Below are 14,591 nucleotides of genomic sequence, written 5' to 3'. Positions count from 1 at the left end.
TGGTTGTTGTGAGACTGAGATGAGACATAATGTCTTTGTTTTGGGGAGTTTTTCCACTTTGTTTTTCTCCTTCTTTTCATTTGATTGGAGTCAGAAACAAAATAAACCGATGACAGTCTTCCCTGTAAAACAAAATAAAGTTGATGTGTCCAAATCCTCATTACAGCACAATGCTGATGACTCCTGTATACTTCATGCGAGATTGAAATTGGCAGACTCTCAGAGCCAATATGGAGGCTTTGCAACCGAAAATTGAGCTCTGAATAGGCTTGGATCGGCGTACCCGGGGATAGTCATCTGTCAGAACCAGCAAAATTTGTGGCTCACCGCCCCCCAATGCACCATTGGTTACGATTGGTCAACTGTCTCACATGACTGGTTATGTTTATGATGTGCTTCCAGTAGGTCCAGTTCCTGTCAATAAATAGCCGTGACCAGCAGAAGTAAATCATTTTTCTACTTCTTTCTACTCTTTCCATTTTTCTCGAACAATTGGAAAATTCAACATTATATGTCATTGTTTCCATTTTTCTCTTGAGGAGCAGGTGAGTTTGTGATCGATCGAACTGGGAGAAGCTGGGATCGAGCTGGGAGAAGACTGTCACACAGTCGATCATTATAAGTGTATTGGAGCCTTTAGGCTTTGCTTACACCGCAGGTCTTATGTCCCAGTTCCTATTTGTTGCCCATACAGATGTTCTTACCTCCTGTTTGCACCGACTTTCCACGTGAGCCATATGGGATTCCGGTGTTTACACCAGATGGTAGAAAAAACACTTAAAATCAACCCTGCATACGCACTTCATACTTCAGCCTCTGAGCGCAGCCCGTTCACCATTTGTCAATGATGCAAGTAAAAAGCTGTTGTTTTCGAAAGCATCGTTAGAGGTACAGGTATATATATATATATATATATATATATATATATATATAGATGGCGTAGATGGCATGGATGGGGCCTCCTACAGTCGCCTCGTGTGTTGGTGCGCATTGTTTTGTCTTATTTTGTTTGTTAATTTAGTGTTTTGTGTCCAGGAGCTCGTACACCAGGGAAGAGCACATGAACATCAGGGCTACAACTCCTGTGGATTTATTTCCCACTTTAATCGCCACATCCGCGGAATAACTGAACATTCTTATCAAAGGTTTGTGCATGCAGTGAAATGCCGGAAGAGAGGGAGACGTGCTGGTGCGCTCGTGCGCCTCCACTGGCAAGGACATTGCACACCATTACCTGGAATATTTCTCTCTTAGGTGCGTTCACTGGGAGACAAACTGGACGACCTTCAGCTATTGTTGTGGAAGAACAGAGACTTTTCTTCATATTCTCTTTTGTGCTTTATGGAGACGTTGCTGAATGGAACGATACCGGACTCTGCGCTGCAGCCTGCAGGCTTCCAACTCTTTGGGACACAGAACCGAATGGGACACAGAACTTTCCGGCAGCAAAACAAAAGGTGAAGGTTGGTGTTTTTACACTAACAGTAGCTGGTGTAATGACATGACAGTGATCCTACAGCACGTCTCCTGATCTGGAATCTTTTTTCGTTAACTGCAAACCCTTCTATTCTCCCTGTGAGTTTGTTTCATTCATACTGGTCAGTGTTAACATACCACCCCAGGCCAATGTGCAGGAGGCACAGCGCATGCTCGCCCACCAGATATGGTGTGTGGAGCAGACAATACTTAGGGAGGACAATACTTTGGACCACTGTTACACCAGAGTAAGCACAGCCTATCACGCCGGCCCCCAAGCTGCATTGAAACACTCATACATACAGGCAGAAATTAAGTGTAAGCCTGTGATGAGGCGGACCAGAAGAGGACCAGTGAAGCTGCGAAGGATTTTCAGGCGTGCTTGGACGTTTTCAATACTGTTACCAACAGTCTGGATGAGTACACAGAGGCTGTGACATCATACATCAGCTTCTGTGAGGAGAGCTGTGTACCATCGTAACAACAACGACAAGCCCTGGTTCAAAGCTAAGGTCAGAGAAGGAAGAGGCGTTTAGGAGTGGGGACAGACATGTTTAAATTGGGCCCGGACTCAAGCCCGGCCAACAACCTGAACAACTTCTACAGTCGCTTTGAAAGGCAACGGGACAGTCCTGACACCATCCCCTGTGACACCTTCCACCAGCCCCAGCCTACCGGCCCGCCTCACCCAACTGAGCAGGAGACTGGACCTCTTCACAGCTACTCACCTCAGTATATACCGTATACCAGCAGCTGCACCTCCAGCCACTCGTCTGTCAAGCTCCTGAAATTTGCGGATGACACCACCCTCATTGGGCTCATCTCTGGTGGGGATGAGTCCACTGACAGGTGGGAGCTTGACCATCTGGTGACCTGGTGCAGCCAGAACAACCTGCAGCTCAATGCAGTGAAGACAGTGGAGATGGTTGTGGACTTCAGGAAGAACGCAGCACAACTCACCCCCATCAACCTGCGTGATTGCTCAGTGGACACTGTGGAGTCCTGCCGCTTCCTGGGAACCATCATCTCCCAGGATCTGAAGTGGGAGCTGGACATCACCCCATACTCTGCTATTTTGTATTGTAAATATTTCTATCTCTATTCTATATTATTTTTATATTTCTAATTATGTTTCTAGATGTTTTTTAGTACTTGCTTTTTTACTATTTTTACCGATTATTCTCGATCTTGTATGTTATGCACCAAATAACCACAGCAAATTCCTTGTATGTGAAAACTTACAGTACTTTCAACATGTTTACCATTAACATACAAAAGCATAAATTTGGTTTACGATGTTACTTAATAATAATTATATATATATATATATATATATATATAGTGTGTGTGTATTTAATTATATAAATTGTTATAAAAAAATATTATTATGTTGTTTTCTTTCATGAACAAAAACGATTTAGAACTTCTCTGGGGAGTCTCTGGGGAGGTCTTCTCTGCCTCTTTGGGGTAATGAGTCGCTGCAGGTAGATCAGGTGAGTCATCAGCATTATGGCAGTGTCATTTGTAGATGAGGCTGATGTGGACACATCAGGAGTGTCTGTTTTAATGTCAGGTGAGTCTGGGCAAAGTGTGTTTTCCACCTGTGCATCCAGGATTTGGTTCACATGACATCTCCATGCGCTCTCTCCAAACATTCACTTTATACTTCAGTGGGCCATCTCTTGTGGGAATTGTCCCTGGTTGCCACTTATAAGTTGGGTTATCACGTGCAAAAATCATCTATCCAACACTGAAGCTCCGTGTTGGCTTAGCATTCAAGTGTTTGAACTGTCTGTTCTCCAAATTATGCCATACATCTGGTTTAAGAAGTTTCAATGCGAAATGTCAGTGTGGGAGCCTTTACCAACATGTGCGCTTTTAGGGAGGAGACAGAGTTGTTCTTGCAGTGGAGTGCCGACATGGTAAAGGTTTAATTTCCAATAATTACAAAAAGACTCGCCAGCAAAAACTGGAACACAAAATAAAGGGAATGATCAGAGTCCGTTTTTTCTGGCCATGTTCTGGTCCGCAGGCTTTCACGTCCTGCAACGCCCGATCTCTAAAAAGACAGGACAAGATATATGAAAACTTACCCAGCTGGGTACGACCAATTAGCTCACTTGCAGACGTGGCTTAACCACACCCCCTCATCTGCCACATACCCCCACCGCCCAACTTATGCCGGGGAGCCATCCGGCCGCCGAAACCTAACCTGACCGTAACCTGCCAGCCCTAAGAACCGCTTTTAGGTCCTTCTTGGTCTTGGGTCTCAGACTGTTTGCGACCGCCGCCGTTTTATCTGGCTGGACCAGTCCTCAAGTGGAAATATGCCGGTAGCCATTGGTTAAATCCAGTGTCATAAATAAACCCAGCCGTGCCTAACCTGTCAAGGAGTTCGAGGGCCCGGGGCATGAGGTACGCATGGAATTTCGACACCGCGTTCACCTTTCCGTAGTACACACAGAAGCGGATCGACCCATCTGGCTTACCTACCAGCATGATGGGACTACACCAGTCGCTTGTAGACTCCTCTTCCAACCCCATGTCCAGCATGGCCCTCAATTCTGCCTTTGCGTTTATGTTCGGGCAGGCTATACGGCTGCATGGTGGTGTATGATGGACATGTGGCCCGCCAGGGGGAGAAGACATCAGATAACTGCCATTGGTCCACCATCACCATGGTGGCCAGACACACAGACGCTGCCTCCTTCCACTGATTCAGGAGGTTAAGGTGATAGATCTGTGTCGCCCCGTCTCTTTCTGACCATGCAACCTCATAACCAACCTCCCCAACCTGCTGATTGACCATGAAGGGCCCTTGCCACTTGGCAAGTAATTTAGAGCTGGACATAGGGAGGAAGACTAACACCTTTTCTCCCGGGTCAAATTGTCTGAGTCGGGCGTCTCTCGTTCATATAACCGGCACTGCCGTTCCTCGGCTTCGAGCAATTTCTCCCGTGAATGCTGCCCCAGCATGTGTTACTTTGCTCTCCAAACCATTGGTCTGGGGATGGTAAATGCTGGTCTGAATTGAGCGGACCCCCAATAACTCATACTGTTCGGGCTGTGTGCGTGACATAAACAAAATACCTGGTCGGTCAGGATTTCCTTCGGAATTCCTACTCGGGAGATGGCCTGAAACGGCGCCTGTGCCACACTTTTGGCTGAAAGACTGCACAGAGGCACTGCTTCAGGGTTCAAAACGATACCCGCAAGCACTGAGGTCTAACGGCCCAATGAGGTTCATACAGAGTCTTTCAAACGGCGCCTCAACTAGGGTGAGGGAGGGTTGACAAATTGGCACTTGGGCCCACCATTTGCGCACATCCGCCTGGGAGAGCATTTTCAGAACCAGCAATTGGATTATTTCCTCTCCTGATTGAGTGTCACGGCTCACTCGATACAACATGTCCGTAATCACCCAAAAATATGAGTGAGAGAGCGTGGCATCTGGGCGCATCAGTACGGCCTCAGTTTTAACTACCTCCTCAAAGGCCCTGCGGACGTATCCTCCCGCGACTGCTCCAGCGGAAAATCATAGGTGGAGGAGACCACTGGGACCAGGGAAGACCCTCGTTGGAGCTCCTCCACTCCTGACCCTGCAGCACCCACTGACAACCACTCACATTTCCGTACTAACAGTGAGGGCACTCCACCTGCCTCACTCATTAAAGTGCAAACCCTAGCCAATCCGTACCCAAAATCAGGGAGTGGGACAGGCGGAAACTAACCACAGCCTTCATCTTATGTTTTTTTCCCTGGTAGCAAATTTCCAGCCACTGTCTGACCATCGTCTCAGAACAGCCAGTCCAGCAAAGCCTCATGTCTACCTCCCTGTACTCTTACCAGTACGTTGTAGGTCCCTCCCCGACCAGGGGAGGGGCCCGTCGAATAGCTACCCAAACCACCTGTCCAGCCTCCATCATGGAGCAGTCCCACCAAACATGGTTGGGTCATCTGCAGCGCCAGCATCCCTGCCCAGGTGTTTGAGCAGCTGTCTGTGGGCCGGTGGCGGCACCGCCCTGTGAGGTAATGTGGGGCAGAGAGGGTACAGCACGGGAAGGGGAGACAGCGTCCTGCACCGCACCAAAGAGCGAGGCAGAGCACCGGCTGGCCCCCCAATCAGCCATAAAGAGGCTAAATTGGTCTTTTCAGATGTGGTTTACTTAGGTTTTATGACCTCTGTCCATTTGGAATGTGCCTCGACTGCAATTGAAAACATTGAGACCATGAATGGTCCAGCAAAGTTGATGTGCAAACTTGTCCTGGTGATCAGGGCCATCCCATGGATAGAGAGGGGCTTGTGGTGGTGCATTCTAAACCTTTTGACATCCAGAGCAATTATTTGTCAAGTCATTGATCTGTTAATCAATCCCTGGCCACCACACATAGGCAATGGCAAGACATCTTCATGGTTCCGAAGTGACCTTTTTGTGGTTCCTTGAGCAAAGCGAAGCTTGGGAGGAATCACCTCACACCTTAATGTTCCCTGTGACACTGATAACTGCTCTTTCCTTGCTGAGAATGCTGGAAACTGTGTTTTACCATGCGCTGGCCATTCTTTCACTGTGATGTCATATACTTTTGACAACGTAGGTTCATTACACATTTCTCTCTCAATGAAGTTGTCGCTGGCAGCTGTTCAACTATTGTTGTATAATATACCTCTGTACATCTTTGTAGTTCTCTCTGAGATCAGCAGTGGTAAATATGACAAACCATCTGCCTTGCCATGTTGCTTGGTCCACTTATGTTCAATGTCATACTGTACATGTGACCTCCTAAGAAAAGAGACCATTACTGCAATGTTTGTGCTGTCATCACTGAAACCCCTTTTTTGGGTTGAAGATGCTGGAGGTACAAGAGGCTGATGGTCAGTCAACAATGTAAACTTTTAACCATTCAAGTGATGGTTGAATTTCTTGAATTCCCACACAACACTCAGGGACTCTCTGTCAAACTCCGTGATTGCAGCTGAATAAATGCTCTTGAGGCAAAGGCTTTCTGAGCGTCTGGAAACCTGCGATAACAAATGCGATAACACTGCACCAATGCCATGGGATGAAGCATCACATAGAAATTGTATTGTTTAAGATGGGTAAAAATGTGTGAGCACCACTTCAGAGTCCTTTAGTCTCTGTAATCTTCCTCACAGCTATCAGTCCACTTCCATTGTGACCCTGTCTGTAACAATGCATTTAGTGGGTGTAGGACTGTGGATAGTTTAGGCAAAAACCTGCGGTAATAGTTCACCAGTCCAAGATATGCTCTCAGCTGAGACACATTTTTAGGTGATGGTGCCTTAAGCATAGCTTCGATCTTGTATTTAGACGTTTAAACCGTCCTTGTTGATCACATGTCCACATTATGAGATTTACATTTTGAAAAACTGCACATTTCTCTTGGTTACCACAGAGCCCATATTCCTGCAGCCTGGTGAGCTCTTGTTCGAGGTTAGAAAGATGTTCCTCGTCATCTTTGCCAGTGAAAATGATGTAATCTAGGTAACTGAGTCCCTGGAATCCCCTGCAGCATCTGGTCCATTGCCCTTTGCCAGATTGCAGGAGCTGATTCTAAACACCATCCTATTGTACTAGTTAAGTCCTTCGTGTGTATTTATTGTCAGGTACCTCTTTGATGCATCCTCAATTTCCATTTCAAGATAGGCCTAGGTTCAAGTCAATCTTAATGAAAAGTTCCCCTCCTGACTGGGAGCAAAATGGTCCACAGTATGCGATAGGGGTGCTGTATGTGTGTGGAGAACTGGGTCTGTTTAAAGTGTTCACATATGCACACCTTGCTAGGTTTTCCTGGTTTTCTTCAGGTTTTCTTATCGGTGTGGCCCATTCACTCCAATCTGCCTTTGACAGAATCCCAGTCTGGTCCAAATTTTCCAGCTCTGCTTCTACTGAAGGCTGGATGCAAAGGGGGATTTCAATATGTGGTTACCCTATTTAAAGATGTAAGACCAAAATATGTAAGAATATTCAATAAGAACTGTGGTTACTTCTTTAAACATGATTCCATGCCACTAGGGTGCACAGAGTGATTCTGTGGCACCTATTTCCAGAGTGAGTTGCTGTAAACAGGAACAAACAGCGAAACAACAATGGCGGCAGTGAAAGAAGCATGAATGTGACAGTGAGAGGAGTTGGCAGTGACATTGATGGATTTAAAGATGAAAAATTCCAAAAGGGGTGGAAGTCTGTCCCCCTACCATAACGCAATGGCATTTGGACCAGTTGCCAACAAAAAGGGAGCTCTCACAGCGTGAAAAAGACAAAGCTCGCCTCAGAGGCTTGCACTGAAAACACCGAAAGAACTCAAATCACTGCCTGATTTTGTTCTTCTTGCTCTGAACACGTCTTTTGTTATACTTATTTGTAGCATGTATACCTTCACCTTTAGTAATTGTAATTATAATTACATCTTCTCTGTCACCACCGTCACGGCTGCAAACATCAGTTTGCCATCTGTTGTTCAGTAAAATGTCAAATCTTTCACACATCTGTGAATGAGATACGTGGCTAACGACCCGGTATGAATGTCTGTTTCTCTTCTTAACACTTCGGAGAGAGACAGTCTTTAAAGTTTTCTGTAATAGTTCCAGAAATAATTCTCTGCTTCCCTTTCAGACACAACAACAGATTTCTCTTTGCTCCAGATCAATAGGCTTCACCGAGAGCAAAGGGAAAGGGGTACATGTATGTTCCCATGGTAACGCGATTTGCATGATTTATTTATTCGTTAATTTGCTTATTTACATTTGAAGGCCAAAGACCCCCTGCTGAAGATAACCCAGGACGACTACACCACGGTCTTCTCACTGACCCCGACCGGGATCACACGCTACCTGAAGCTCCTCAAGCCTGTGGACCGGGAGAAGCAGATGACCTACACCTTCACGGTGGGTCCAGGACCAGTCGAGGGTGGGTCCACGGTCCAGGACCAGTGGGTGGCTCCAGGATCCAGGAGCAGTGGGTTGGTCCAGGGTCAAGGAACAGTGGGTGGGTCCAGGGTCCAGGACCAGTGGGGGGGGGTGGGTCCAGGGTCCAGACTCGCTTTCTTCATTTATATTGTTTATATCAAATCAATGAGAATATTTCACTCAAAGGCTCACACAGACATTTAAACAAAAACACAGATATCATGCGATTATTATGGTAATAACAAAATGCTGCATGTTATTACAAAATATGGGTGTTGTTACATGGCTGTCTGCATTGAACGTCAATTTAACGTCAATTTAATGTTTGTTCGACTCGGGCGCCAGAGCTAGACAGAGATCATTCTGTTTGTGCAGCATAGAGGTTGTGGTGCTGGAACACCGGATATAATTGGGAACAAAGTCATCACAGTAAAATCAAATCATAGTACGACTGTAACTCTTTGCACTGGTCTTTAAATGGGAAAATCTTTCTTTAGGGTCAGATGTGAGTAAATAAAAAGAATTATCATTGATATTTATTTTTATTGTTTAACAGGCCTAATATATATATATATACAAACCTAACAAATAACTGTACACAATGAAAATATGGCAATATAGACTCAACCTAATCTATCATCCATCAATCACAATCTAAAAATAACAGAAATAAAAAAAAAGATAAAAATGTAAAATACCTGTGGCAGTTTCGCCTACCCAAGTGGCGTTTTCAGCGACCTCCGGCACAGAAACACAGACAACCGGGTTGTAGACACACCAGTTTGTGTTGAGTGTGCTAGGTGTAATAAGCCCAGGAGCAGATTAGGTGTGCATGACAAAGGCTCTTCTCCTGAGTGTGTGTGGGGATGGGGGTTTTACCTATTCTTCGTCAGACCAACTTTGTCACTCCAATTTTGCTTGGAGTAAGATTTGTGTGGGAGTGTATGATTTCGAAGCTAATATGAATATGCTGTGACCCAAAAGGGTTGATAGCTTCTTGGTGATGTTGGTCCAGAATGTTTGGATATGTGGGCAAAGCCAGATGGCATGAAGGAAGTCTTTTCTGGTATTGGGGGAACAGTGGGAACAAAACTCTTCATCCAGGAATCCCATTTTGAACATTTTGTATTGGGTGATATGTGCTCTCTGAAAAATGTTTTATTGGATGAGTTGCATTTTGGATTTGTGGGTCATAGAAGAGGTAAATATCGGTGGAAACAGCGAGGTCCCTTACCCATTCCATGGCTGGTAAAGACTTATTGTTTTTGTTTTTCAAAATCCTGGTTTACCATGGTCTTCACTCAAAACATTGCCTTCCTATGATCAATGAGCTACGTTTCTTCATCAAATTCATTGTAGTGGACCCCGCCACTAAAGAATGGACTAATGAGATTTAGATAATGAGATAATGAGACTAAACTATTATATTTGTTATATTTACAATTTTTAATATATATATATATATATATGTATATATATATATATGTATATATATATATATATATATATATATATATATATATATATATATATATATATATATATATATATATATATATATATATATATATTATATTATATTTATTTATTATTATAATTTTTTATACTTTTATCTAATATTTGTATCTAGTTTCCAGCTTCCTGGTCCGAGCTATAGTAGCAATGCTACAGATGATTCACGGCTCTTCTCTCTAAACTCACCAGCACATCTTCTCCTTCTTTTCTTTTTCTCTTCTCTTTTCTTTCTTTTCAAGATGGCGGCCTCGGACGGCGTCCAGCTGAGCGTCCCGGTGACGGTAAACATCCTGGTCATGGATGCAAATGACAACACGCCGACCTTCGCTGAGGTCTCCTACAGCGTGGAGGTGTTCACCGACATGCTGCCCGGGGAGAAGGTGCTGCAGGTGGGTGACTCCATCTATCACTTTTCACCCCACGTCCTCCCATCTTGCTTTCCTCTGCTCACCTCCTTTTCTTTCTTTCTTTCTTTCTTTGATCAGCTGTCTTGGCTCCTTCTCATTCTTCTCCTGGCTTCTATCTCAGCAGTAGGTTGTTCAATAGATCAGCCATATCCTCCTGCTCCTTGTTCTCCACCTTCTGGTAAAAGCAGAAGTAATAGAGCATAGTGGTATATTTTATTTGTCACACAAGCTTCAAATGGTGGCTGGTGAAATGAGATCTCTGCTTTTTACCCATACTGGCTTGTCCTTCCTCTGCGGGTGGGAGCCAGGAGCAGTGGGCAGTCTACAGTTACACCCCCAGGGACCAGTTACAAATGTTCATCCTTGGTCAGACGACAATGTCCTGCATGTTTTCGGTGGGGGTCCATACTGATATTACAAAGAGGAAACCCCATGTGAGCACAGGGAAAACATGTCAGCTCCACACGGGAAACGCCTCACGTGAATCGAACCCAGGACCTTCTTGCTGTGAGGCAGCAGTGCAATGCAATGTGCAACTGTAGTGGTATGAGTAGTAGGAGTAGTTTTAGTAGTAGGAGTAGCAGCAGTAGCAGGAGTAGTAGTAGTAGGAGTTGTAGTACTAGTAGTAGTAGGAGTAGTAGTAGCAGGAGTAGTGGTAGTAGTAGTAGTAGTAGTAGTAGTAGTAAGAGTGGTAGTAGGAGTAGTTGGAGTAGTATTAGTAATAGTAGGAGTAGTAGTAGTAGTAGTAGTAGTAGTAGTAGGAGTAGTAGTAGTGGTAGTAGTAGTCGTAGTAAGAGTGGTAGTAGGAGTAGTAGGAGTAGTTGTAGTAGTACTAATACTAGTAGAACTAGGAATAGGAGTAGTAATAGGAGTATGAGTAGTTGTAGTATTATTAGTAGTAGGAGTAGTAGAAGCAGAAGTAGTAGCAGAAGGACTCCTGGGAAGTGGGGAGATGATTCTTGACTCAAATTAAATAATGAGCTTGTGAAAAGGAGGGAACAGAAAAAAAGAAAGACAGAAAAAAAGAAAGACAAACAGACATAATGGCAGAGAGAAAGAAAGACAGACAGAAAGGAGATAGGGGAGGAGGAGGAGCCATGACAGCCGATCAAAGAAAGAAAGAAAGAAAGTCGATGTACTATAAATGCTGTCAGAGCAGCAACAATTTCCAAAATGTGTGGGCATTTTCAAAACCCCAACTTCCACCACTCTAGAAATCGAACATGCTGCCATTCATTCCAATGGGGCCGAGAAATCGAAAATAAACAATTCGGAAAATTATGGAAAAAAATAGAAATAAACATCTGTATCAAAAATCGGAATAAAAGCACACTATTCCTGAATATGATGAACATTTTAAAGTTGGAACGGCCTACTCTTGCTCCATGGGAACCGATGCTCAGTGCTGACATACATATACACATTACATGTAATAAAAGTTTGTTGGTGTGCATACCAAAATGTAGTATACCTCAATATATACATAAAAATACAACTAGATATGAAAAATATTGTTTTAATTTTTTAATTCATTTTTTTTATTATATTGGCTCAGCAGAAGGTGTGTTCCCCGTTAACTTCCACATTTCCTCCCACATACAACTTTATCTACGACGTCAAATGTTTGTCAGTCAGCAATAAATGATAAGCTACATTCTTAGATGACTTCAGATTGGTGTGTTTTGCAGCAGCATGCTTCCATGTACTTGAGGCTGGATGGAAACGTAACAGAACCTGACACAAATAGTGACAGTCTTAAACATTTCGACTTAATCACACCTAAAACTTGACTATGGTTCATTGGACACAAATCTTTGCGTTCCGATTGGTCACAATAATATGTTGATGTACTAAATACATTGTAAAGCTCACTGAACTCAAATTTAAGTTGGTTACTTGTTTTAAGTTAATCTAAAAATTCCAAAAAGTCAAGTTGAAATTGCAACGTTCTGCATCAGTTTTGAGAATGATTCATGTTTCCTGGCCGCAGCTGTATGAATCCCTTTTCCTCCTTCTTATCCTCCTGCTTCTTCTCCTCCTCCTCTTCTTCCTCCTCCTCAAGCAGTTTATTCCATGGATGAGCTTCTGTGGCGTTCTCCTGCTAATTCACTCCTGCGATGGTTAATCAATGCCAATCCCCCGGCTGTCGCTCCATAAATCCACCGATCGCTCTGGTCACTCTCGGAGGATTTGGGGTTTGGGTAAACGCTGGACATTCTCTGGCTTAACCTGATCAATTTAGAGATGACCTGATGTGTGCTTCACGGAGGTCAAGGCCATTTTTTCTCTAAAATGCCATGTGTACTTACTGTATGCTGTACACTCTGGGGATATGCAGATATGGAATCCCCGTCGCAGAGCAAACATGCGTCCGCCAAAGCACACATGCAAACACATTAAACACAATATGAGTGTCAAATCACCACGTTTACCAGGCAGCGCATTTTACTTTTTTCTTATATTTTGACTTTTTTGAATTCTTTATTTTTAACCTGTGCTGTCAGCATGCTGGGCATACAACACAGAGTATTTGTATGCCATTGCATCTAGGACAGAGTTAGTCTGCAAGTGGAGTTCAACTTCTCAACCTGCAATGCAACTCTTTATTCATTCTTAAAACATCAAGAACTGTAAGCAATAACTCTGTCCTGTGGACGACCTGTAGGATGACAAGAGCACAGTTTTTGTTGTACAGATCCGCCACCAATCCCTCTCTTTGGTGAATTATTTTACCATGTTTGGGTCTATAAACAACTAATCACTGCCCCAAGCGGGGGGGAGGGGGGGGGGGGGTTCACCACAGGTGAGAGAGATAAACATAGAACTGAACAACAACATGTACATGGAAAAACAGAAACATAGAAACAAAAAACAACATGAACACGGAAAAACAAACATCGAACGACATGTATCGAAAAACAGTTAAATAAGTCCAGGAAACTGGAACAGCAATTGGGCACGTGGTCTCTTCCTGTCATAGTTATGGCAGTAAATGAGGGGGAAAAGTGGAGGGATGTAACCAGGAGTGTGTTGGACTGTGTTCAAAGCAGGTGTTGTTGGTGTGTGTGCCTGTGATGAGACCGCCTGTGTGTGTGTGTGTGTGCGTGTGTGCGTGCGTGCGTGTCCACTGGTGAGTGTACAGTACATATCCCAAATGGTTCTGGTGATGTTGTGGCGCCTCAAAGCAGCGGAAAAGGCCCCGAAGCCACCCCGGAGTGCCGCAGCTGTAAAGACACCGCACAGTCGCAGTAAAGCCCTGAGCACCCCACCCTGTAGCAACAGAAGACCCCCCAGCCCCCAGAGAAGCCCCCGGAGCAACCCCAAAGCCCGGCCCCGAGGAGCATACCCCACTCCAATGGAGTGTGAGGAGACCCTGCACCCCTGAGGCACACACATACAACCCACCCCCATGAGCAGGCACAAGACGCAGGTGCAGAACCCGGACCGCGGGTGCCAGGCATGGACCACAGGCCCAGAGCCAGGTCCCGCACCAACAGACCGACACCCCGCCAAACACTCGCCCTGCAATCGGGCCGGCAGAATGCCCTTGCCCATACCCACAACAGTAAGCGGCCCCCTAGGTGCCCTTGAAGACACCAGGCAACACTCTCCGCAGCCCTGCCAGGTCACAGCATGCCTGAAACCACCAGGCGCAAGATGCCAGGATTCGGGCCCAGCCGGCAGGGGGCCCACCCAGCCGCCCCCCAGCCAACCTCGGCCCCACACCAACCTACCAGCCTGGCCACCCCGGAAAACCCTAGTGCTCAAAATGGGCTGTTGGCAATTGCAGTTAAAATTTTAGGGTGTGGGGATGCGAGTCCTCCAAGCAAGTCCAACCTGAATCACCCCTCCTGCCCCCAAGACCCTGGTCTGGTGGTGTGTTCTGAGTACGTGTGCCAGTGTATGTGTTCTAGGCTAATATGAGTGGAAATAAAATTCCACTCTTTTTTTGGGTTTGAGCTGAAAGATGTTCATGATATGGTGAGAAAGCTACCTTTAAAAAAAATAAAAATAAAATATATATATATATATATATTTATATATATATATATAGAGTATATATATATATTTTAAATATAGAGTGGAATTTTATTTCCACTCATATTAGCCTGAGTGGAAGAAGAAGTAGTCCTGCACAGAACATCCTCCACAGAACATCATCCAGTCCACTCATATATATATATATATATATATATATACATATTTATATAAAATGTATATTTACAATAGAATAAATACAAAATATATACTTTTTGAACAGTCTC

At 44.6% G+C, this 14,591-nt stretch overlaps 1 protein-coding gene across 1 annotated transcript in view; it reads left to right on the top strand.

Moving 5' to 3' along the window:
* The window catches only part of LOC307242687 (protocadherin-15-like), a gene marked incomplete at both ends in the record, with an annotated part of 287,981 nt that overhangs the window by 105,858 nt on the left and 167,532 nt on the right, over nt 1–14,591 (top strand). The window contains 2 exon segments of the mRNA XM_080017227.1: nt 8,249–8,383; nt 10,159–10,308. Of these exon segments, the coding sequence (XP_079873353.1) occupies nt 8,249–8,383; nt 10,159–10,308 (285 nt within the window).

The sequence above is a fragment of the Zeus faber genome, assembly GCF_960531495.2.
Source record: "Zeus faber genome assembly, chromosome: 16".
Classification (NCBI taxonomy): Eukaryota; Metazoa; Chordata; class Actinopteri; order Zeiformes; family Zeidae; genus Zeus; species Zeus faber.
The sequence above is the reverse complement of the archived record's forward strand: the minus strand, read 5'-3'. Positions and strand labels throughout refer to the sequence as shown.